At 36.7% G+C, this 22,977-nt stretch overlaps 1 protein-coding gene across 2 annotated transcripts; it reads right to left on the bottom strand.

Moving 5' to 3' along the window:
- Positions 1–6,001, bottom strand: CTXN2 (cortexin 2). Of its 2 annotated transcripts, none has more exons than XM_086320756.1 (2): positions 5,867–6,001; positions 1–433 (listed from the first exon to the last, which is right to left on the bottom strand). In XM_086320756.1, exon 2 carries the CDS (start codon positions 374–376, stop codon positions 131–133), a length of 246 nt encoding a protein of 81 aa, XP_086176882.1. In that variant the 5' UTR covers positions 377–433; positions 5,867–6,001; the 3' UTR covers positions 1–130. The 2 variants fall into 2 exon arrangements, with proteins under 2 accessions (XP_086176882.1, XP_086176881.1); XM_086320755.1 differs by lacking the exon at positions 5,867–6,001 and adding an exon at positions 1,053–1,189.
- Positions 6,002–22,977: the final 16,976 nt, after the last annotated feature.

Genomic DNA, 22,977 nt, shown 5'->3' with positions numbered 1-22,977 from the left:
TTTATTAACCACACACATTTATTGAATTTAGTGAGTGAAATTAGCTTCTTCCAGCACACTGAAGGAAATTACAATTGTGTCCATCATGTGTTCCAGCAGTATAACCCTAAAAACTGTAGAGCTGGAACATTCAGGCAAGTGCATATTCAAATGTCCCTTTATCAAACTCTTCTACTTCATCTTCCCATGTAGAGGAAGGCATGCTACTATATGGGTCTAACAGGATTTTGAAGCATCTGATAATAAGAAGTCCCAAGAAGATACACAAAATCCCAACAAAAGCGAAGCCAGTTTTCTGCTCCAGAGTCAATGAGAAAGCTGACACTTCGTTGACACTCATCTTAGCTGAAGTGTTGCCACAGTAGGTACTACTCATAATTCACTGTCACATCATTTTGGGTCTTCAGAATTCCTGCTGAAGTCACCTCTTGGCCTAGATACAAAATTGGACTCACTTTAGTTTTATCCATATAAAGCATTAGACAGGTAATTTTTAAAATAAAATATGATATTTTTCAAACTCTCTTGACTTAACTCACAAAAGATATTTGAAAATATCATCAGATATGGATCAGGATCAAATTAGCATTGGAGATGCTACTTTTACTGTAGTAATTACAGAATTGTCTTCATGGACACATAAAACTATACCTGTATACACTAAATATAAAATCAAGTATAAAGGGGAATAGTCAAATTATTAACCCTGAAAGCTTTTGATTCATTGCGAGATGGTTGTCATTACTTCTTTGACCCAAGTTGTCATCTAATTTTCATTTCATTTTTGCGTGTATCAATAAAGTCATAATAAATTATAGGTATAAGCTGATCAAGCTCTCTAAAGTCCATGCTTTAAGGTCTATCTCCAATGCCATTTTTTCTGATAGATTATGATCCTTTTAAGTAGGTGTAATATCTTCATTCTTTTTTACCCCCTTAGCTTTTAGACTTATATTCTTATAGTTTCTTTTCCACTACCGCTTTATACACTAAATGCTAATTTTTTAAAGAGAGAAATTGTGTTTTTAAAATTACATTAAAAAGAGCAATACCTAACATAGCGGCTTGCAAGTTACAACGCCGAAGTAGCCACGGATGATTAATCATCTCCCCAACTCCTCCATTATCTCTCACACCCTAATTAGACATAAAATCCAGGTTAAACAGCATGCTTTCTATGAAATTCAGCTGCAAGTCTAGCTCCCCAGACTCCTTGCCGACCAGATTCCCATTCTCTCTAAGCTCCTACTATATTGAGATTCTAAAACTACAGCAAAAGTGTTCAGAATTTGTGTGTTGAATTGAAGCAAAATAGACCTTTCCATTTGATGTCTTAAAGTTAATTAAATTAATCAATTAAAATTAAGATTAGTTAATTAAATCAAATGGTTACTAACCCATAGCTGCCCTTCTTGAGAATTGTAACCAAAAGCTTGTCATCCAATAACTGAAAATGATAGACTGCTAGTGTTTTTGTCTTTTTTGTTGCTTCTTTTGATAATTTTAAAGATTGTATTTATTAAAATGACTGACCCTTCAGGGTTTTTTGGATTGAATTTTCAGAAAACAACTGAGGCAGAACAAGAAATTGGAGCTAAGGAGTGGAAAAAATGAGTAATTATTAAGAACAAGACTTACAGCTTTCAAACTTGTTCACCCACTTATGCAATAATTAATATCAAACAGTATTTATTTTATAATGGTTTGCATTACAAAATAGCTCTGTCTTCAAATCCTAAGTGTCAGAAATAATCAATAGGTTCTGTGACATGCTGGTTATTAGACTTTTCTGTTCAACAGAAGGAAAAATATGTTTCAACCATATTTATGTAATTTCTTTCTACCATTTTTCTGCATTAATAATTATAGTATACTGAATATATTTTAAGAAGATTTCGGATCACTTAAGTGGTCTTTTCTGAAGATTGAACTCTTTTTATACTATTTATCCTATAGAAGGTAGGGGAGACTGAACTGAATATCTATGACCTAGGTATTAACTAGAACTTTTTTTCTGACCAAAATTTTAATTTTATTGCTTTGTCAATTAAAAGTCATTTGCTTAGATTCATAATCATTTGCTTAGATTCATACATCCTCTGGTTCATTTATTTAATGGGTGGACAAACTGAAAAGGAGTCTGCTTCTACATGGAGATGCTGGATCAATCATTTGGCTGATTCAATCAAGTAACAAATTGAATTATTTCTTCACTGGAGTCCTGACCTTGCTAGGGTATACCATTTGACTGTCTCCTGGGACACTGGGTAAGAAGAGGCAATAAACGTGGTTTGCTGAAGGGCTTAGTAAACGGACTTCCTTCAACGAAGAGCTTGTTGCCCAGCACCTGGGAGTGCTACCAGCAGATAATCCTCAGCTGGTAGTTCCTCTCCTTGATAGCAGAGAGCTGCCTCACCCAAGGTCACTTCGCTTCCAACAGCAGACAACTAATAATAATTGATTAATGTGAGAATATAAGGGCCTGGCCGTCTTGGCTTAAAGGGTCACAATTCTGAAGAACCATTCTAGCTTTATATTTCATTAAGGAATAAGCTGAGGCTGTTGTTGTTTAATTACAGCTCAGATCCTGCCCACTCCTGCTTAACTCCCCACTTTTCCACAGGTATTGAGCCCAAGGGCAATACTTAGTAAGCATTTTGCACATTAATCTCTGTCTCAGAGTCTGGTTTCTGAGGAACCTAGCCTGAAACACTTGGTCTCACAAAAGTTAAAACATCTGAGCAGTTTTAATGATCTGTACATTTTTCAGCTAGGTCATCTCACCACCATGCAGAAACAGCCTAAACTGAGTATAGTTATGATATTAGCTAAATTTATTTATGTGTTTTTAAAAATTATTAAGAGGCCAAACTGACTTCCTTATTTGAAAGTTTATTTAAAATTTGGATTATTAGGGAAATAGCATCGACATGATTTAGTTGATACAAATATCATGGCAATAGAGTTAGTAGTCTCCCGTGATATTTTTTGGGGGGAAGCTGGTGAGATATGCCTGGATAATATTATTTTTATGTAGATTTATAGTTCACTGAAGTATCCTAATAAAAATTGTGTTCTGTAATCACAGAGACCGCCCTCTAACATAGTATCACAAAGGTGATACTCTACATCCTCTTCAGTGTTTTTTGAACAGTAGCTTGAAGATATTAAAGTGATGATTATTAAATTTGACACAAAGCTGAGCCAAAAACTATAAGTTAACTTATAGACTCAAGATTCAAGGCAATTCTGATGACTGGAATTCTGGATGGAAACTTGAACATAAAATTTAATAGAAAAAAATTTAATAAAAACCCTTCTAAAGTCCCATATTTAAGTGAGAGGGAGAGAGATACATGAAACTTAGATTGGGGACACTTGACTGGGAAGTTCATGTGAACAGATGTTTTATTAATATCTGAAAAGGAAGAACTTGGACCTTTATATTCATCTTAAAATTCTACCTTACACCAAAGATAAAAACAAAATACAAGCTAAGGAGAACACCTCAAAGGGCAGTATTCAAATACTGAAAAAAAAAAGTCTGACCATTGCTGCAGGCAATGTGTTCACACAAACAAATAAGTTAAAAGTTAAGCAATTGCCTAACAGAATGTTCAGAAAATAGATTCTCTTGGGAATTTAAGCCATATATATATATATATATATATATATATACACACACACACATACATACATACACACACATACATACATACATACATATATATATATAGTAGCTAAAATATCAGTATTTTCTGGCCTAAATTTTTCAAGTATTTGCCTAACTTGTCTTATTTCAACACCAAATCTAATGTTTTTGAGAATATACTACTAAGCATGCTGAGCTTTGTACCTTTCAGTCAATTATAGAGTATAATATGATATAAAAGTAATCAAATATTATTAAAAATCAATAGAAGTGTTCAGATACAGCACTGATTTGTTTGTAATTAATAAGGTATCCAAAATCACTCAATTGTGGATAAAAAATACATTTCTTTCACTTTCTCTAATCCCTGGAACTGAAGTAAAAAAAAAAAAATTAGCAGCCTCTGTAAAACAGACATGTTAATGCCTACCTCAAAGGGAAACATCATCTTAATATCCTGTTTATAGGGAAATAGAAAATGAAAGAAATATGGGAGAAGTTTAGATCATGAAGCTACAAAGCTGTAAATAACAAAGCTTCATGAGAAAAAAAATTTGAGAATAAAGAAATGAATTTTTAGAAAAAGAGCAGAATGTAAAGTTATGTAGTAAAACTTATTTTAGATATGCTCTGCCACAAAAAAATGGGTAATATTATCAACATTGTACAGTTTAAATATCAGAGTCTATGTGTGTTATGATTAACATATTTCAGTATATTTCTACAATACTTCTGCAAATGATAAAATATTGCCTCAAGCCATATTGACTAGAATAAATGTTGAGGTATTTTAGAAATGAGAAAATTAGTTGAAAGCATATCATTCCTTTCATGGCAATTGCCAGAAACTGGGATTTCTAAGTTCTGATGAGTCATGGGATTGGGCCAAGGGTATACCTGTAGTTATCAGTAGGCCCAAATCTCACTGAATTGTTTTGTTGCTGGTAACCAATAAGCAAGCTAACATGTCTTTCTATGACTAGCCATGCAAATAATACTATTGTGAGTAGTCAAGGAAAGATAATAGTATTTTTACACTTGATTCATGAATGTTATGTGTGATGTTTTTTCTTCTGTGAAATAAGTTTACTGACTGGAGATATACAAATTCACTTTTAATTCAATTTTATAGTCATTTAATCACCCAACAATGTACAACTGCAGAAACCAAAATTGAAAAGCATGTGCCCATTAATAAAAGAATCTCCTATATCTTATTTCAATCAACAGGTTTTCCCCCCTCTGGTTTACTCATCTATTAATGATATTCCAAACAATAAATCTAAAATAACAACTATTATAGTGGAATATAGTGTTCTAGGTAAAAAGTATTTTGATCACTAGATATAATCATCTCTAATGCTAATGATATGAACATTCATAATTTAATGAAATGAGACATACAGGAAAACCCATGCTTAAAAATAATGAATTCTCCCATATACACATATATATATACACCCCTTCAAATATCAAAATTATTAACCCCATTAAAAGATGGAAAAGAAGCCTTACTGAGGCCACATCTGCAAAGAACTGGTTGATAATTTGGAACAGAATATGTTGGAGTCAAAGAAAACCTTAAATTACAAACCCAGATGTCTTCATGATGAAGTGCATACATTCCAGGCCTTCCCAGGGATCCAAAACCTTGAGATATGCTAGAACCAACCTCCCCCCAACCTTTCAGATTTCAACCTTAAGAGAATTTCCCTTTTAAGAGAATCTTTGAATGGCTCCTCAAGGACTCTGACATTCCTTTTTTTTTCCTCCCCAAAGCACTGGAAACCTGGTCCAAAAATTCTCAAAATTCTCTTACTAGAGAAACCTAGTCTGTCAATACCATTCTGTCTCCAGTTCTCTTTGGACATATTAAATTGAAGAAACATAGAAACCACCTATAAAGCATTATGGAAGAATCATCAGCAAGCTGACTGGACACATACAACACATCTGCTTTTTTTTTTTTTTTCCATTTCTTTTTGTCAGCTGCAGCAGCAGAAACATTAGGGCTCTTTCTCCTTTAGAATTTGAACTCGGCAGACCTGCAGACTCCTTCCTCCCTCCCCTCTCCCCATCTCTTCTCCTGCTCTCTAGCTTCAGAAATACGAGAAAAGCAGACATGCTACTTCTCGTCTGGAGCTGCATTGGAATCCCGTCAGTTAATGCGGAGGGTAGGGGGAGAAAGTTACTTCGCAGGCAGAGATGTCTCACCTTCCATGCTTGTTGCCATGGAGATGAAATCCAGCGAGTAGATTTAAGGGTTGGCACGTTTGTCTGTGTTCGCTGATCGGTTCAATAACAATGTAAAAGGCGTGTCCTGGGGACCTCCGTGGAGTCACAGTACCGCGGTTAGCGCTTTCCTGGCCTACGTGTGTAAATAGATCTGTCTGTGATGGACAGAAGACGTGGGCGCCCGCGAAGTGCGTGTGCGCGCGCGAGTGTACTAGCAGGAAAATGTGCACGGATTTCTTCGATGTGGCAGTGTGTAAATATTTGCGCGCGCGTGTGCGCGTTTGTGAGGGCGTCTGACCGGTTGTGTACGTGAGAGAGAAGAGGTGGGAAGTGAGCGGGTGGGGGAAGGAAATCGGCTACTGCAGCAACAGGCTCTGTCTAGTCCTCAGCTCTTAAAAAAGCGGCTCATTCTCACTCGTATCACACTTTGCAGGTTAGCAATCCTTCATCACCAATAAGGCTTTCTAAGGCAATGGGGATTTTCCTTAATTTATTATTAAAAATCCTTGTTTTCCTCTCCTCTCTGCATTAGTAGCTGTGCCGCGGGCATTTTGCTCTGCTCGGTGACCTCAGCCTCAGTCGAGGAGTAGGCACTAAATTCTTACGTCTTCTCATCATATAAAGGAAAGACGTGAGTGAAGGGTGTATGGGTTTAACTGGGGACTGCATATGTCATCTGGAGTTATTTTCCCCTATCCTTCGCTTTTCCTAAGCAAACCCAACAGAATCCTCTTCTCTTAGGAGTAGGTGCCTAGGCGCTGTCCGTAGTGCTGAAACACTGCGTTGCTGCTAAGTCACTTCAGTCGTGTCCGACTCTGAGCGACCCCATAGACGGCAGCCCACAAGGCTCCTCCTTCCCCAGGATTCTCCAGGCAAGAACACTGCGTAGTACAAGCTATTAATAGAAGACATAAAGCGAAGAATCCTTAGATAAAGCCCACATAGGGAGAGGGAGAGGGTGGGATGATTTGGGAGAATGGCATTGAAACATATATAGTATCATATATGAAACGAGTTGCCAGTCCAGGTTCGATGCACGATACTGGATGCTTGGGGCTGGTGCACTGGGACGACCCAGAGGGATGGTATGGGGAGGGAGGAGGGAGGAGGGTTCAGGATGGGGAACACATGTGTACCTGTGGCTGATTCATTTTGGTATATGGCAAAACCAATACAATATTGTAAAGTTAAAAAATTAAATTAAATAAAAAAAAAAAGATAAAGCCCACATAAAGCAGAGAGGCTCATTTTGCAAACAGCATTGAATGTATATAAATCAAACTCAAACAACATTGAAAGCAAAACAAACAAGGCAACAAACAAAACCCCCTCTCCCTTCATCCTTATTTAGGGCTCTTCGCATTCTCCAGGCTCAGTTATAAAGCCCTAATTCTATTTATCTTTGGATAAATATTCAGGGGCTTCCCTGATGGCTGAGCTGGGAATATCCCCTGGATAAGGGTATGACAACCCACTCCAGTATTCTTGCCTGGAGAATTTCATGGAGAGAGGAGCCTGGTGGGCTATAGTCCATGGGACACAAAGAGTTGGACGTGACTAACACAGTTAGTTGGAGCGACTAACACAACAACACAGTATATTCAGAACCTACAAGTTGCAAACTTTTGTAGATTCCTTAAAAACTAAATTATTAACCTATTCAGTGACTGGGGAAAGTGTGGTGCAGAATTGGGTCATTGTTTATGTAAAAAAAAAGCTGAAAACAAGTGTGTTCTAATTGAAAATAAAATGAAGACAAATTTCGTGTTCATTTATACTATTTACTAAACTATAAAATTCCATGGTCTTAACAAAAAGTCTAATGTATAACTGTGAGTTCATACAAAACTATACTAAAAAGAAGTTAAGTCTTTTTCATTTGAAACTATTAAATGCCCTATAATACAGGCCCACCAAGGAGGAGAGTGGAAGAAGTATCTACTTCCAGGAACATGTTCATTGCCATGGTTTTACTGACTCTTTTTTTAAAGCTTGCTAAAGGCCACATCATTTTTTGGTATTATATGGTATAGCAGTGCTCTTGAAATTTAATGTGCATATGAATCTCCCAGGGATCTTATTAAAATGAAGATTCTCATTCAGTAAGTGTGAGATTGGGTCTCAGATTCTGAATTTCTAACAACATCTCAGGTGATTCCATAGGTTGCTAGTCTCAGGACTACACTTCTAGTAACAAGGTTCTAGAGATAGTATATTCTGGCCATGCAGTCACTCATAGAGTATGGAAAAGGAGGTCATTTTCTTTCCACAATTTTTCTATGTATGTTTCTAGATTATTGCAATAATATTCTATTCAAAGAAGTTCAGAGATTAACTATTTTGTTTGCACAATATTAACAAATTTTATGAATTTATCATTTGATTGATTTTGGCATGGTCCATCTAGTCAAGGCTATGGTTTTTCCAGTGGTCATGTATGGATGTGAAAGTTGGACTGTGAAGAAAGCTGAGCACTGAAGAATTGATGCTTTTGAACTGTGGTGTTGGAGAAGACTCTTGAGAGTCCCTTGGACTGCAAAGAGATCCACCCAGTCCATTCTAAAGGAGATCAGTCCTGGGTGTTCTTTGGAAGGAATGATGCTAAAGCTGAAACTCCAGTACTTTGGCCGCCTCATGCGAAGAGTTGACTCATTGGAAAAGACTCTGATACTGGGAGGGATTGGGGGCAGGAGAAAAAGGGGACGACAGAGGATGAGATGGCTGGATGGCATCACTGACTCGATGGACGTGAGTCTGTGTGACCTCCGGGAGTTGGTGATGGACAGGGAGGCCTGGCGTGCTGCGATTCATGGGGTCGCAAAGAGTCGGACACGACTGAGTGACTGAACTGAACTGAACTGAGACACATGCTACAGTTTACTCAATTCTCTATTTCCATACTATGATCTACAATCACCCATTCTCTTTGCAAGTCAAGCTTAAGAAAATAGAAGCAAATTATATGACTCTACTACTGATGTTTGGGCCTCACTGCAAGAATTTGTTACCATGATTGGAGACTTCAACTTTTCATTTTATGACTTTAAATCTGGTTCCATAGTGAACGCTCATGATACTGATTTGCAAAATCTGTTCATTACAGATCTAATTTTCACTCATTTTAGAAAGTAGAAGAGGACCATTGTTTCATAGACCATTTGAGTGAAATCTGATCTGTCATGTCATTGACATAATATACTTATGCTTGGATTTTGAAGGTTCCTCTGAATGATTTTCTGTTTGTTTTTTTTTTAAATCCATACCTACATCAGTTGTGCAGTGCTTTCAGTTAATGCTTTTGAACTGATGCCAAAGGAAAGTTTTGACTATAAATCAGGTTCCTTGATATTAATTGGTACATGACCTTGACCTTTAACAAGCTGTATGAACAGTGGTGATGTTTTGAAAAGTCTGCAAAATGGCTCATTCTGGAAAGCATAAAAGGATTAAATATCAATTAGGTTCCACACCCTTTGCCAAGTGCTGGGATACAAATGAGATCTTTTGCAAAACAACATAGCAGGTTATGTGAAGTTCCATGAAGTACAGAAATTAATAATTTATGTTTTATTCTCCATTACCAAGGAAGTGGTGAAGAATAGCGAAATATAAAATCCAGAATAGCTGTATTTCAGGTCCTTGCCAATGTTTGTTGCCCAATTTTTATTTCAAAATTGTTTAAAGATAGGAAATGAATGCTTTTCTAAAACACACATGGTTTCTGGATTGTCTCTGATTTATTTTCAGAGCAATCCAAATTATTAGAAAGGTAAATATGTGGATGAAATCATTTAGATTTCCTTCCAAAAGAATTACCTTTACTATGCTTTGACTTTACACTTTCAGTTTATATACAAGTACTCCACATAAAGCAATCTTCAGCTTATACAATCCACTCTATGCTTGCTATGAGGTTGTTGCTAAAGATTTGCCTAACACATTCTGTACTATTTCTTATATGACATACCTCTGAAAGCATTTCTTTCAAGACCAATTTCATGAATTGAACTCTCATACCCCTCCTCTTAAATCATCTCAAGGTAAGTGATGTGACCTCTTCTTATATACAATGTATATCATGTAGCTGATCACATGTGCCTTTTCCTTTAGTTACCAAGGATGTCAGGGTCAAATTAACAGCTAAAAATGAGTAACTGTATAAGACCTTAAGGCTTTTATATTTATGTTCTTTATTGACTACTGCACTTTTCTTTGCTCAGATGCTGATGTATTATTTTCTTTCAATTATCTGTTTTAATGTGTGTCTACATCTGAATGTTCTTATGGAATCAGAAATGGAGTAAATAAACTAAAAAATAAGTAAATAAGTAAATTTATTTCTCTACTTTTTGGCAAAAATGTTGAGTATTAGGTGAATATATATGGTTGTCAACATAAACTTGTTTTTAACAAGATACTAAAATATAATAAATGATTATCTAGTTAGCTATGCAGAGGAAAATCTAATTTATTATGCTTGTTAAGCTAGTAGAAGAAAATTTCTCTTTAACTATAGATCAGCTTTATTTCGAAACATATTGTTTCCCCATTTCTTCTTCTATTCTTCTAAATAGTGTCCTTTGTATGACTTTTTCTTTGTATGACTTTGTAGGACTTTTTCTTATGTCAGAGAGCAGGTTTATTAATTATCTATCTTGTCAGAAGATGTGGTAACTATAGAAATGTAAAGAATATGACATCCCCGCTCTAATGAATATATTTGAGAATGAAGGTGTCACTAAGGAACTGAAAGCAAAAATTTTCTCTAACAAGCCAGCTCAGGATTCTTTTCAGAGGAAAATTTTGTTGCTATGAATGCTTGTCACCCTGGTTCCAGCTGACTTCTTGCTCTCAAGTTTTCTATAATGGTATCCTCTCTTGACCTTATTAGGTCAACATGTTACCTTCAGCTTTTCATGGAAATCTATATCTTGTCTGGCTTAAGTTTGTTTATTCTTCTGAGTTAAAATGTTTGAAAGTAGCTCTGCTTTTTCTTTAAAAAAAAAAAGTTGCCATTTATTCAAATATTGGATACTACAACTTTCAAATGCAAAACTTTAAAAAATGTATTGAGGACAAATGTAAATTATCTTTTTGTTATAAATGTTAAACATCAATTCAATGCTTACTTAGCTTTAGATGGTATTAGATAATTAATTATGTCCAAAAGTCACCTGTTTGTTTTTTAAAAGTATTCTTATTTGGATTGTCATTTTTAGGTACCTATGGCTTATTTTCTACATAAAGAGTTTCAATCTTTTTGGAGGGTTAAGAATGCTTTTGAAATTTCAGTAGGAAATCTATGCCCTCATACACTTGCAGATAATTTTGCTCACAATTCGCAGCATTCATGGACTCTTGGAAGTCCATTTTTATAAATCCCAAAGTAATACAAGGAGTGATTTTTAAATTTCTGCTATAAATAAATGGTCTGTAGTCCCATTCTCAGTTTTGCGACTAAGTACTGATTGTCTTAAAGTCCTGTATTTTTTAAATTGCCCTATTAATTTTCAATTTTCCTTCCTTGGAATTCTTCCTCCAGGTCATCTTACCATCTGATCTCTACAGAGTAGCTAATGCTGAATATGCTGAAATAGGATTAGAGAGTATTGTAATAGGATGATTAAATTTGATTAGAAAACGACTGTGGGATTTTTGTCAACAGTGAAGAAATTATCTAAGTAAGTGGAATCATAAGTGAATTGAGCATGATGATACTTCTGTGTAGATAATGATCTAATGCTGGTCTATTTAATGAGTCCCATTGAAAATGAGATGGTATGTTTTGCTGGTAAACTGTTCTGCAAAGAAAAATACATTAAATGTGTCAGTTCAGAGTGAACTTTTTAAATGAAGTTTCATTTAACTGGTTTCAATTTTAAGGCCCATAAGCCTTAAATCATTTCATTTAAACTGCACTTCAAGTCTTTTCTATATTTACTGTTGAATCTTAACGAATATGATAAGGTACCTTGGGCACAATCCCCATGAATGTGTGATCCATAACCACAGTATAATGTTTAATTGGCTCAAGTTATCTTGCTGGGTTAAAGAAACAGAGAAATAGAATCAGTTTATTCTACTACAGTGTATGTTTCTGTAATATGCATCAATTAATTGACAAATAGGGATGCCAAAAGAATGTGAAAATCAATTGGTTTATACAAGATTTTCCCTAAAACATTAGTTTTTGACTACTTGGTAAAGGAATTTGATGCTAAATCTATTAACACAGCTAATGCAATAAGCTTGAAGGAAAGCAATCCTATACACACTACCCATTCACTCCTCCTTCTTCCTCTTTGTTCAGTTCAGCCATATGCTCTGTCTTGAACATGCAGAGTGATTTCCTGATCTTTGTGTGTTTGCCTTTGTTTTCATAATTTACCCTTTCCTTATGTTTTTTCATCATTCTCTCTTAACTAAAAAAATTTTGGTGAAGTTCTAGATACATTGTCATGTATATTTTAGCTTGTATTTTTAACTGTGCTCATATTTTCATTAGGTTTGTAAATGTTTTTGTAGTGTTTATGTGAAGCTGCATGAGTTTTACATAGATTTTTCTCCAACATGATATTTTTTTCCTAAATTTTGCCAGTTATTTTTTCACTGAATAAACTTTATTTTGTAGATTAGTTTTAGGATTATATAAAATCAATCAGAAAGTACTGAAAGTTCCTCTCTCTTTTGCCCTTACTCCACAGTTTCATCTGGTATTAATATCTTGCATTAGTGTGGTACATTTATTACAGTTGATGAACCAATACTGACACGTTATTACTAAGGTCTATAGTTTACATTAGAGTTAACTCTTTGTGTTGTACATTTCTACATGTTTCACCAAATGCATGTCATGTATCCAGCATTATAGCATCTTAAAAAAAGTTTCATTTCTCTAAATACTCCTTGAGCTCCTTTTACTCATTCTCCTCCTTTCCCTAACCCACCAGGTTAACCCCTGGAAACCATTGTCTCTATTGCTTTGTCTGCAGAATGTGTGTATGGAGTCATACGCACTCTGTTACCTTTTTCAGACTGGCTTTTTTGATTTAACAATAAGCATTTAACTTTCTTTCATGATGTTTTACGGCTTGGCAGCTCATTTCTTTTTATCACTTAATAACATTCCATTGGATGGATATACCATAGTTTGTTTAGCCATTCACCTATTGAAGGACATCTTAGTTGCTTCCAATTTTTGGAAATTAAAAGTAAAGGTGTTTTAAACATCACTTGCAAGTTTTTGTATGAACATAATTTTTCAACTAATTTTGGTAAATAACTAAGAGTGTGATTTCTGGATTGTATATGGTAAGGGCATGTTTAGCTTTGTAAAAAGGTAACATGCTGTCTTTCAAAGTAGCTATACCATTTTATGTTTCCACCAGCAATAAAGTAGAATTCCTGTTGCTTGCTATTCCTCATCAGCATTTGGTATTGTCAGTGTTTTGGATTTTAGCATCCTAATGGCTATGCAGTGATATCTCCCTGCCATTTTCATTTTCAATTCTCTTATGACAAACGATGTTGAATATCTTATGCTGATTTTCCATTTGTATATCTTCTTTGATGAGATGTCTGTTCAGATAGTTTCTGACTTTTTAATTTGGTAGTTTGTTTTCTCATCATTGAGTTTTAAGAGTTCTTTGTATAGTTTGGAAATATGGCCTTTACTAGATACATGTTTTGCAAAGATTTTATCCTTGTCTGAGTCTGTCTTTTCATTTTCGTAAGTTGCCAGGTATTTTTAGGAATGATTTTATAGAACATGAGTTTTTGTTTTCAGAAATGCATGGTTAAATAAGAAACATTTGTATACTTCATCTCAGATTTGTAAAACCAAGGTAGCCAAACTGAACTCATATTTCTCATAAGCAAAGCTAAACTGAATGAGTATTTAGTAAGACTGAAAAAGCCTATGATACTATGTAAAAGTTGGTATAAAATAAGTTGAAGCTAGTGGCAATGTATAAAATAATACTTAAAACTATGAAGATTTTAAGGAGGAAGTATAAAGCTAATGGTTTGAGAATTAACTTACATATTTTTTACATAGTATTCTCTATACACAGTAATTCTTTTTTTTTACACAGTAATTCTTATATAACTATCCCAAGACTTTAGATGATGCTCAAAGCAATAAACATTTGGGAAGAATAAGGTCTGAGTTTTCAGAAAGGTTTTGGACAGAACGTCTATCCTGGGACTGTAAGAACATCTGTCCTCACAGTACTACCATACATCCTTAGTAATCTGAAGGAAACTCTGGGAACTCACAATTGAGATTTGTTAATGGAGCAAAAAGTATAACATAAATTACAAGTTTCTTTTTTTTAAATACACTTAAACTTATTTAGAGGTGCAGGGATTCCTATCTCTAATGGACACAATGAATGAATGGATGAATAAACAAATAAATATAGTCTCTCCTTTGTTTTGGGATATCTCAGAACATATACTAAATAGCTTAGACACTGTGCCAAATATTATTTATTGATACTCAGCATTATCTTCACCTTTCTAAGCTCCCTTGTATAAGACATTTCTCAGACTCTGCTAATTCTAACCTAAATTCAACATACGAGAAGCTCAGGTATAAAATTTAAAGGGAGGGACAGAGAAACCACTAGTCTCAGCAACAGTAACTTTGTAGGTATCAGCAAATGGCAGGTGAGATGTTATACCAGCAGCTTCAGGGCATAAGGAAGTTCTGAGACTTACCTGCTGCTACATGAAACAAAGATAATTAGTGGCGGTTCCCATGATTCCTGCCCTGCTTAATTTTTCAAACCCTAGCAATAGTTCCTGGACCTTTGCTCCATCAATCGCACTAATTATTGTGTAAACCTCTCTGTCTTTGTGCATTAGATCTACATGAAATGCCTACAGCTGGATTGAAAGCTTTTATTTCTTTTCCTGACTGAGTACTGAATAAAGAAAGAAGTAAAATCATGGAAATACACCTAATCAACTCTGTTTATATACATCAATATGTTTACAGTTATGCATATAGACATATATATTTTTAGCATGTTTAAACAGTTTGTGAATTGAAATATAACGACATGAAATCACTTCAGCCTACCAGTCTGTAAGACATCATGAAAAATATATTACATTTGTATACTACTGAAAAAGTATTGTTTCTAACAGAGTAAGCTCATATGCAGCTATAAGGAAAAGTATAACCCTTGTTATAAAGGGTTGCAAAAGGGTAGAATTTTTGGATTCTGTTCCATTTCATGAAACTGTAGTAATAGAAACCCAATGCAAGGCATAAAGGGAATGGAGGTTCTTTTTCGCCCCAAGCAAGAAGTTTGTATATAGGCAGTCTAAGGCTTATACACTGGCTCTGCGAGGTCCTATTTTTGTATATAGGGATACAAAAATAGGTCCTAAGTTTGCATATAGGCAGCCTAGGGCTTATACACTGGCTCTGTGAGGTCAGGCTTCTATTTTTTCTGATTTGCCATCTTTAGCTGTGGCTCTTGTCCTCAAACCTGTTACGTCATGGTTTCAGAGGGATACTCCACCATCTTGCCTCACAGGAAAGCAGGGAGGCAAATAACTTACTAGGAAAGATTCTTCTAGCAATCCAAGTGTATTTATCCTTACAACTTCTTAGAGTTGTGTCCTATGACCACTTACAGTATTTTAGTTGGGCATATTGCTACTAGACAAAATTGTGATTCTGTCAGTAAAAATAAAAAAGAGGGAGACTGATATCAGGCAGGAAACTTGTACTGTTCTACAGTAGACAGCAAAGGAACAAATAAAAACCAATGTAAAGGATGTCCTCAAGAAAAAGAAAAAAATAAAGCTGTGTTTGTGTGACCACACTGTAGACTACTGAAGCAAACTGGTTTTTACAAAAAAACCTTTTGACTATCATGATTAAGTTTAGCTGTGCTTAATAGAAAGACTCCAAATAGTAGCATATTAATCAGGATAGAAGATTTCCTCCAACTGAAAACAAGCTTGAGGTAGGACTATGAAGGTTGTTCATGGTGGCTTCATGGTGTCATCAGAGACCCTAATTCTATTTTCCTGTTCTAGCAACTTCAGTACTTAGCTTTCAGTCATAAGCTCACTTCATGGTTCATCATGGTTACCACTGCTACAGACATCATTTGTCCATTCCAAGCAGCAGCGAGAGGAGACAAGAGAGGACAAAAGGGCCACTCTTCCAGTTAAGTCAGTCCCTTCTAAGGAGCCTCCTCCTCAGTCCTCACAACATTTCTGCTCATATCTTAATAGCCAGAATATAGATGTGTGGCCACGCACAGTGGCAAGTGAAGCTAGGGAATGTGGACTTCTATATTCACAATCCGGAGAAGGCAATGGCACCCCACTCCAGTACTCTTGCCTGGAAAATCCCAGGGACGGAGGAGCCTGGTAGGCTTCAGTCCATGGGGTTGCTAGGAGTCGGACACGACTGAGCGACTTCACTTTCACTTTTCACTTTCATGCATTGGAGAAGGAAATGGCAACCCACTCCACTGTTCTTGCCTGGAGAATTCCAGGGACTGGGGAGCCTGGTGGGCTGCCGTCTATGGGGTCACACACAGTCGGACACGACTGAAGCTACTTAGCAGCAGCAGCAGCATATTCACAATCATCTTAAATAAATTTCTATTATCAAATAAGAGGGATATGGATTATGTTAGTTGTTAAGTCTATCATTACCATTTACAGCAGCAGTCCCCAGCCTTTTTGGCACCTGGGACAATTTTTCACGAATAGGGGAGGGAGGGGGTGGTTTGGGAGGTAATGTGAGTGATAGGGAGTGATGGGGTGGGGCAGATGAAGCTTTGTTCCCTCACATGCACTCACTTCCTGCTGTGGGGCTGGGTTCCTACCAGGCTGAGGACTGCTATCTGTCCAAGTCTCTGGGGTTGGTACCTCTGATTTATAGGATTATATTCAAATATGCATGACAGTGTGTGGATTAGACCTTATTAGTTAACACTTTAAGAAATGTATTGCCCCTTCTAAATGTGGTAACTAAACATTGAGAATGACCTTGCTAAAAAGGGCAATTAAGTTAAAAACAATGTTTGCTACACAATAATCATTTTCATGAATACTCCTTGAGCTAGAATGCCAAATTTGGAATAGTTAAAAATATTACCACATGATATCCATAGCTTTGGACAGAGGAAACCTAATTCATGGATTTACTGAAGAGGAGGGAGTAGCTATGCCTATAGGAAGGAAAGTAGGGCAGAATCCTTAGAAATTTGCTCTTCTGATCTTTCTTTTAATGGAGTTACTGGAATGAGATTGAGGAAAAGGCATGGTGATTTAAGGAATTAGAAAGAAACTGACACAATATTGTAAAGCAATTTTCCTCCAAAAAAAAAAGAAAAGACAATAAAAAAAATTGAGACTCAAGTAAGTATCCAGGAATTAAAGGAGTGTTTAGTCTTCAAAGGAGAAAACTGTCCCAATATTGCTTACAAAAATCAAAAGTAAATCTGTTAATGGGCAATGAGCCTAGCATTGTAAAGTGGAAAAATGAAACAATTATTAAAGGAATTCAAGCAACACTGTTGGTATTATCTGAATTATTTGAATAATTGAGGTGAAAGTGTAATTCCTGCCTGGATTACTCAGATAATTGACTTAATTCTAGACTTCTCTTAACTACTTGAAAACTTTCTTAAGTATGTAATTTTAGAATGATAAATGCTAAAAAAGACTCCTAAGTTACACAGAGGAATAGGAGAAGAAGAGAAGAAAAAAAGAGAAAAAGAATAAGCAGTTAATTGTCAGAATAAATCTATTCTTTCAAGTGATAATAACCAATATCCACTTTTTCATCACAGAATGAACTTCTATGGTGAAAAAGTGAACTATATATGTATTTCAAATATAACCTGCAGTATTTTTTAGTTATAAATTCCTTTCTTAGTTTTAGTTTTCTAAAGTTGGGAAACAGTGGCTTCAAATTCAGCCATTTAGTTTTGTAAAGTCAAGTAAACTGACTTGAAAAACATACTATTTCTTTGACTTCATATTCTTGGTCTTTGCCTTCAGTAAGAGAAGTGAGGTCGCTCAGTCGTGTCTGACTCTTTGCGACCCCATGAACTGTAGCCCACCAGGCTTCTCCGTCCATGGACTCTCCAGGCAAGAATACTGGAGTGGGTTACCATTTCCTTCTCCAGGGGATCTTCCCGACCCAGGGATTGAACCCAGGTCTCCCACATTGGAGGCAGACGCTCTAACCTCTGAGCCTAAAGCCAAATTAAAAGAATGTTAGTGGCTACTCCATTCTCTTCTTTGGTAGCAGAACCATAGGCAGTGAGCTCAGTTGCCAACCTCCCTTACAGATGGGTGTGTCATGTTGTTACCAAGTCCAAGCTCGCTCTGCTTGCCACAGGATAGGTGTTGAGGCAAAGAAGAGACTTTAATCAGGGAGCCAGCAGACCACTCTTGCCTGGAAAATCCCATGGATGGAGGAGCCTGGTAGGCTGCAGTCCATGGGGTCACTAAGAGTCGACACGACTGAGCGACTTCACTTTCATTTTTCACTTTCATGCGTTGGAGAAGGAAATGGCAACCCACTCCACTGTTCTTGCCTGGAGAATCCCAGGGACGGGGGAGCCTGGTGGGCTGCTGTCTGTGGGGTTGCACAGAGTCAGACATGACTGAAGTGACTTAGCAGCAGTAGCAGCAGTGGCTACTCCATTCTCTTCTTTGGTAGCAGAACCATAGGCAGTGAGCCCAGTTGCCAACCTCCCTTACAGATGGCTGTGTCATGTTGTTACCAAGTCCAAGCTCGCTCTGCTTGCCACAGGATAGGTGTTGAGGCAAGGAAGAGACTTTAATCAGGAAGCCAGCAGACCAACAAGATGGCAGGCTAGTGCCTCAAAATAACCATCTTCTTGGGGTCTGGATGCCAGGTTGTTTTATAGATGAGAGAGAAAGAAGCAATGAGGAATTAAAGTCAAAAGCAGAATAGAGAGGGAGATGCAGTGGGGAAGTAAAGTGAAAGAGTCCTCAGTCTTGCAAAACATCTCCAAGGGAATGTCCAGCCTTGAGAAAATGTTAGCCTTCAGGAGAAAAGGAAAGATATACCCATTTGAATGCAGAGTTCCAAAGAATAGCAAGGAGAGATAAAAAAAGCCTACCTCAGTGATCAATGCAAAGAAACAGGAAAATAATAGAATGGGAAAGGCTAGAGATCCCTTCAAGAAAATAGAGATACCAAAGGAACATTTCATGTAAAAATGGGCACAATAAAGGACAGAAATGGTATGGACCTAACAGAAGCAGAAGATATTCAGAAGAGATGGCAAGAATACACAGAACTGTACAAAAAAGATCTTCATGACCAAGATAATAACGATGGTGTGATCACTCACCTAGAGCCAGACATCCTGGAATGTGAAGTTAAGTGGGCCTTAGGAAGCATCACTACGAACAAAGCTAGTGGAGGTGATGGAATTCCAGTTGAGCTATTTCAAATCCTGAAAGATGATGCTGTGAAAGTGCTGAACTCAATATGCCAGAAAATTTGGAAAACTCAGCAGTGGCCACAGGACTGGAAAAGGTCAGTTTTTGTTCCAATCCCAAAGAAAGGCAATGCCAAAGAATGCTCAAACTACCGCACAGTTGCACTCATTTCACACGCTAGCAAAGTAATGCTCAAAATTCTCCCTCCAAGACAGGCTTAAACAGTACATGAACCGTGAACTTCCAGATGTTCAAACTGGTTTTAGAAAATGCAGTTGAACCAGAGATCAAATTGCCAACATCCATTGGATCATCGAAAAAGCAAGATTGTTCCAGAAAAACATCTACTTCTGCTTTACTGACTATGTCAAAGCCTTTGACTCTATGGATCACAACAAACTGGAAAATTCTTAAAGAGATTTCCTGATCACCTGATCTGCCTCATGAGAAACCTATATGCAGGTCAGGAAGCAACAGTTAGAACTGGACATGGAACAACAGGCTGGTTCCAAATGGGGAAGGGAGTACGTCAAGGCTGTATATTGTCACCCTGCTTATTTAACTTATATGCAGAGAACATCATGCAAAATGCCAGACTGGTTGAAGCACAAGCTGGAATCAAGATTGCCCGGAGAAATATCAATAACCTCAGATATGCAGATGACACCACACTTATGGCAGAAAGTGAAGAAGAACTAAAGAGCTTCTTGATGAAAGTGAAAGAGGACAGTGAACAAGTTGGCTTAAAACAACATTCAGAAAACTAAGATCATGGCATCTGGTCCCATCATTTCATGGCAAATAGATGGGGAAACAATGGAAACAGTGTCAGACTTTATTTTCTTGGGCTCCAAAATCACTGCAGATGGTGACTGCAGCCATGAAATTAAAAGACACTTGCTCCTTGGAAGAAAAATCATGACCAATCTAGACAGCAAGTTAAAAAGTAGAGACATTACTTTGCCAACAAATGTCTGTCTAGTCAAAGCTATGGTTTTTCCAGTAGTCATGTACGGATGTGAGAGTTGGACTATAAAGAAAGCTGAGTGCCGAAGAATTGATGCTTTTGAACTGTGGTGTTGGAGAAGACTCTTGAGAGTCCCTTGGACTGTGAGGGTATTCAACCAGTCTATCCTAAAGGAGATCAGTCCTGAATATACATTGGAAAGACTGATGCTCAAGCTGAAACTCCAATACTTTGGCCACCTGATGTGAAGAACTGACTCATTGGAAAAGACCCTGATGCTGGGAAAGATTGAAGACGGGAGGAGAAGGGGACAACAGAGGATGAGATGGTTGGATGGCATCACCAACTTGATGGACTTGAGCGTGAGCACGCTCCAGGAATTGGTGATGGACAGGGAAGCCTGGCATGCTACGGTCCATGGGGTTGCAAAGAGTCGGACATGACCGAGCAACTGAACTGAACCGAATCTCTTCTATTCACAGGTGAGAAGGGACAAACTATCTCTCCATGAGCTGAACAAAGGCACATTAGTTTAACAGGGGGGCAGGGTCCTCCAGACAAGCCATTGAGTATGATTATAATAATAAAAGCAAGTCATAGAAACAGTTTCCAACATGGAGTCAGAATTGGCTTCCTCCCTGCAATAATGTGACTAAGTTTTGACCTGTGAGTGGGAAGTGTTGTGTGAGACTTCTGAATAGGAGCCTTCTTTTCTGAACAGCTTCTTGCCTTCAGTACAGACAAAATGCCTAAATCTCCAGTAGCCAGCTTGGGCCCTAGGGTGATCTTTAAAATGTTCACCACACACTAGGGTGGTGAAAGGTCAAGACAGAAGAAACCTGTTCAGTTCAGTTCAGTTCAGTTGCTCAGTTTTGTCCGACTCTTTGCGACCCCATGGACTGCAGCACACTAGGCCTCCCTGTCCATCACCAACTCCTGGAGCTTGCTCAAACTCATGTCCATAGAGTTGGTGATGCTATCCAACCATCGCATCCTCTGTCATCCCCTTTTCATCCTGCCTTCAATCTTTCTCAGATTCAGGGTCTTTTCCAATGAGTCTGTTCTTTGCATCAAGTGGCCGAAGTATTGGAGTTTCAGCTTGAACATCAGTCCTTCCGATGAATATTCAGGACTGATTTCATTTAGAATTGACTGGTTAGATCTCCTTGCAGTCCAAGAGACTCTCAAAAGTCTTCTCCAACACAACAGTTTAAAGGCATCAATTTCTCAGAAGAAACCTGAGTCCATGATAATTGTGGAGCAACTATACCTGCTCTGGGATGCCTTCCTCTATACTATTTTTACTTAAAAGAGTAATAAATTTTATCTTGTTTAAGATACTATTATTTCTAGTTTCTGTTACTAACAATACAATTCCTAAATGATACACAAATTATTAGTTGAAAATATTTTGGAATTTTAGTATTAGATTTCCAGGTATGTGTAATATAATGGTTCTTTCCTCAATCTCCCTCCATCTCCCCCTCTCTCTTTCTGCCACTCTATCACAAATACATTTCAATTTGTGAGAGATAAAACTAGGTAGTTATGTGAGGTTGCATCAATAATGCATTTTGTGCCATTGCAAAGGATGAATTTTGTAGTATGAGAAGGTAAAAGTTAAATCATTACTCAAGATTTTTCAGTATGTGTATATGGACTTAAAAAAATAAGTGTGGAAGGAAAATTAGAAATGGAATGTAGCAGTAGTATGTTAGCAAATGTGTTTTTTAATTTTTTTTTCACGTTTTGCTAAGGTAAGTACAATATAATAGCTAGTGAGGGAGGAAAGATCAATCTATAGAGCAGTCAGATGGAATAGTAGTTATTCAACATTTTCTCTTCAGAAGCTGCCCCAGTTCTGTCCATCTTTTGAGATTCAGCTCTTATATAAAGTTCTAACAGATCTCCCTATAGAAATTAACCTCTGCCATTTATGCATTTATCAGGACTAGAGTTAAATTACAGTAAGGGAGGTACATGTCTTAGGTACATCATTTAAAGGATGCCAAAAAGCTCAGTAATCAAGATAAATATTTTAATGAAACATTTTAATTAGCACACTACAGTATGCAAGCCAGAGTCCTGATTTTGTAAATAAATTTTTAATTATACTTCATATTTGTCTCAATTATAGCACTCAAATAGTGCTTTTTATAAGTGTTCTCCCCTAATAGGGAATAGGCTGTATCTATTTTTGTATTCCTCATGTACTTACTACTCTGTTTTAAGAATAAAGGCCTCTTAAAAAATATTAAATTGAATTTTTTGAGATTTTGCAAGAATATACTATACAAGAGACTGCAGGTTTGTTTTCATCTTAAATTCAGTAACAGCCAAAGAATAACAGAGAGTGATGGATGTTTTGAAAGTATTTACAATTCAGTTCTATGAAAACCACTTGACTTTTCTTTGATAAAACCCTGCTCAGCCTGGAGAGATAGGGAATTGTAATACTACTTTATATTCATATAGCAATTTGCCCTACATAAAAAGTTCTTTCTTTTAATCCTCATCTTAATCTTGCTAGGTAGGTATTATTATCCTTATTTATTACGGAAAGATTGAAAAGTGACTTGTCCAAGGAGTTACAGGCAGACAGTGGCAGAGCAGGGGTTTTAACCCAGTTTTTTTTGTGTCAAAAATCCAATGACTTCTGCTACTC

This window comes from Bos grunniens, chromosome 10 (genome assembly GCF_055505025.1).
Source record: "Bos grunniens cultivar Pamir isolate PY7600 chromosome 10, Bosgru_T2T1.0, whole genome shotgun sequence".
NCBI classification, from domain to species: domain Eukaryota; kingdom Metazoa; phylum Chordata; class Mammalia; order Artiodactyla; family Bovidae; genus Bos; species Bos grunniens.
Note: the sequence above shows the minus strand (reverse complement) of the source record. Positions and strands in the feature narration are given on the sequence as shown.

Bases quoted from the DNA above. Each gene is read 5' to 3' on its own strand.
- CTXN2 (XM_086320756.1), bottom strand. From the start codon at position 376: ATGAGTAGTACCTACTGTGGCAACACTTCAGCTAAGATGAGTGTCAAC.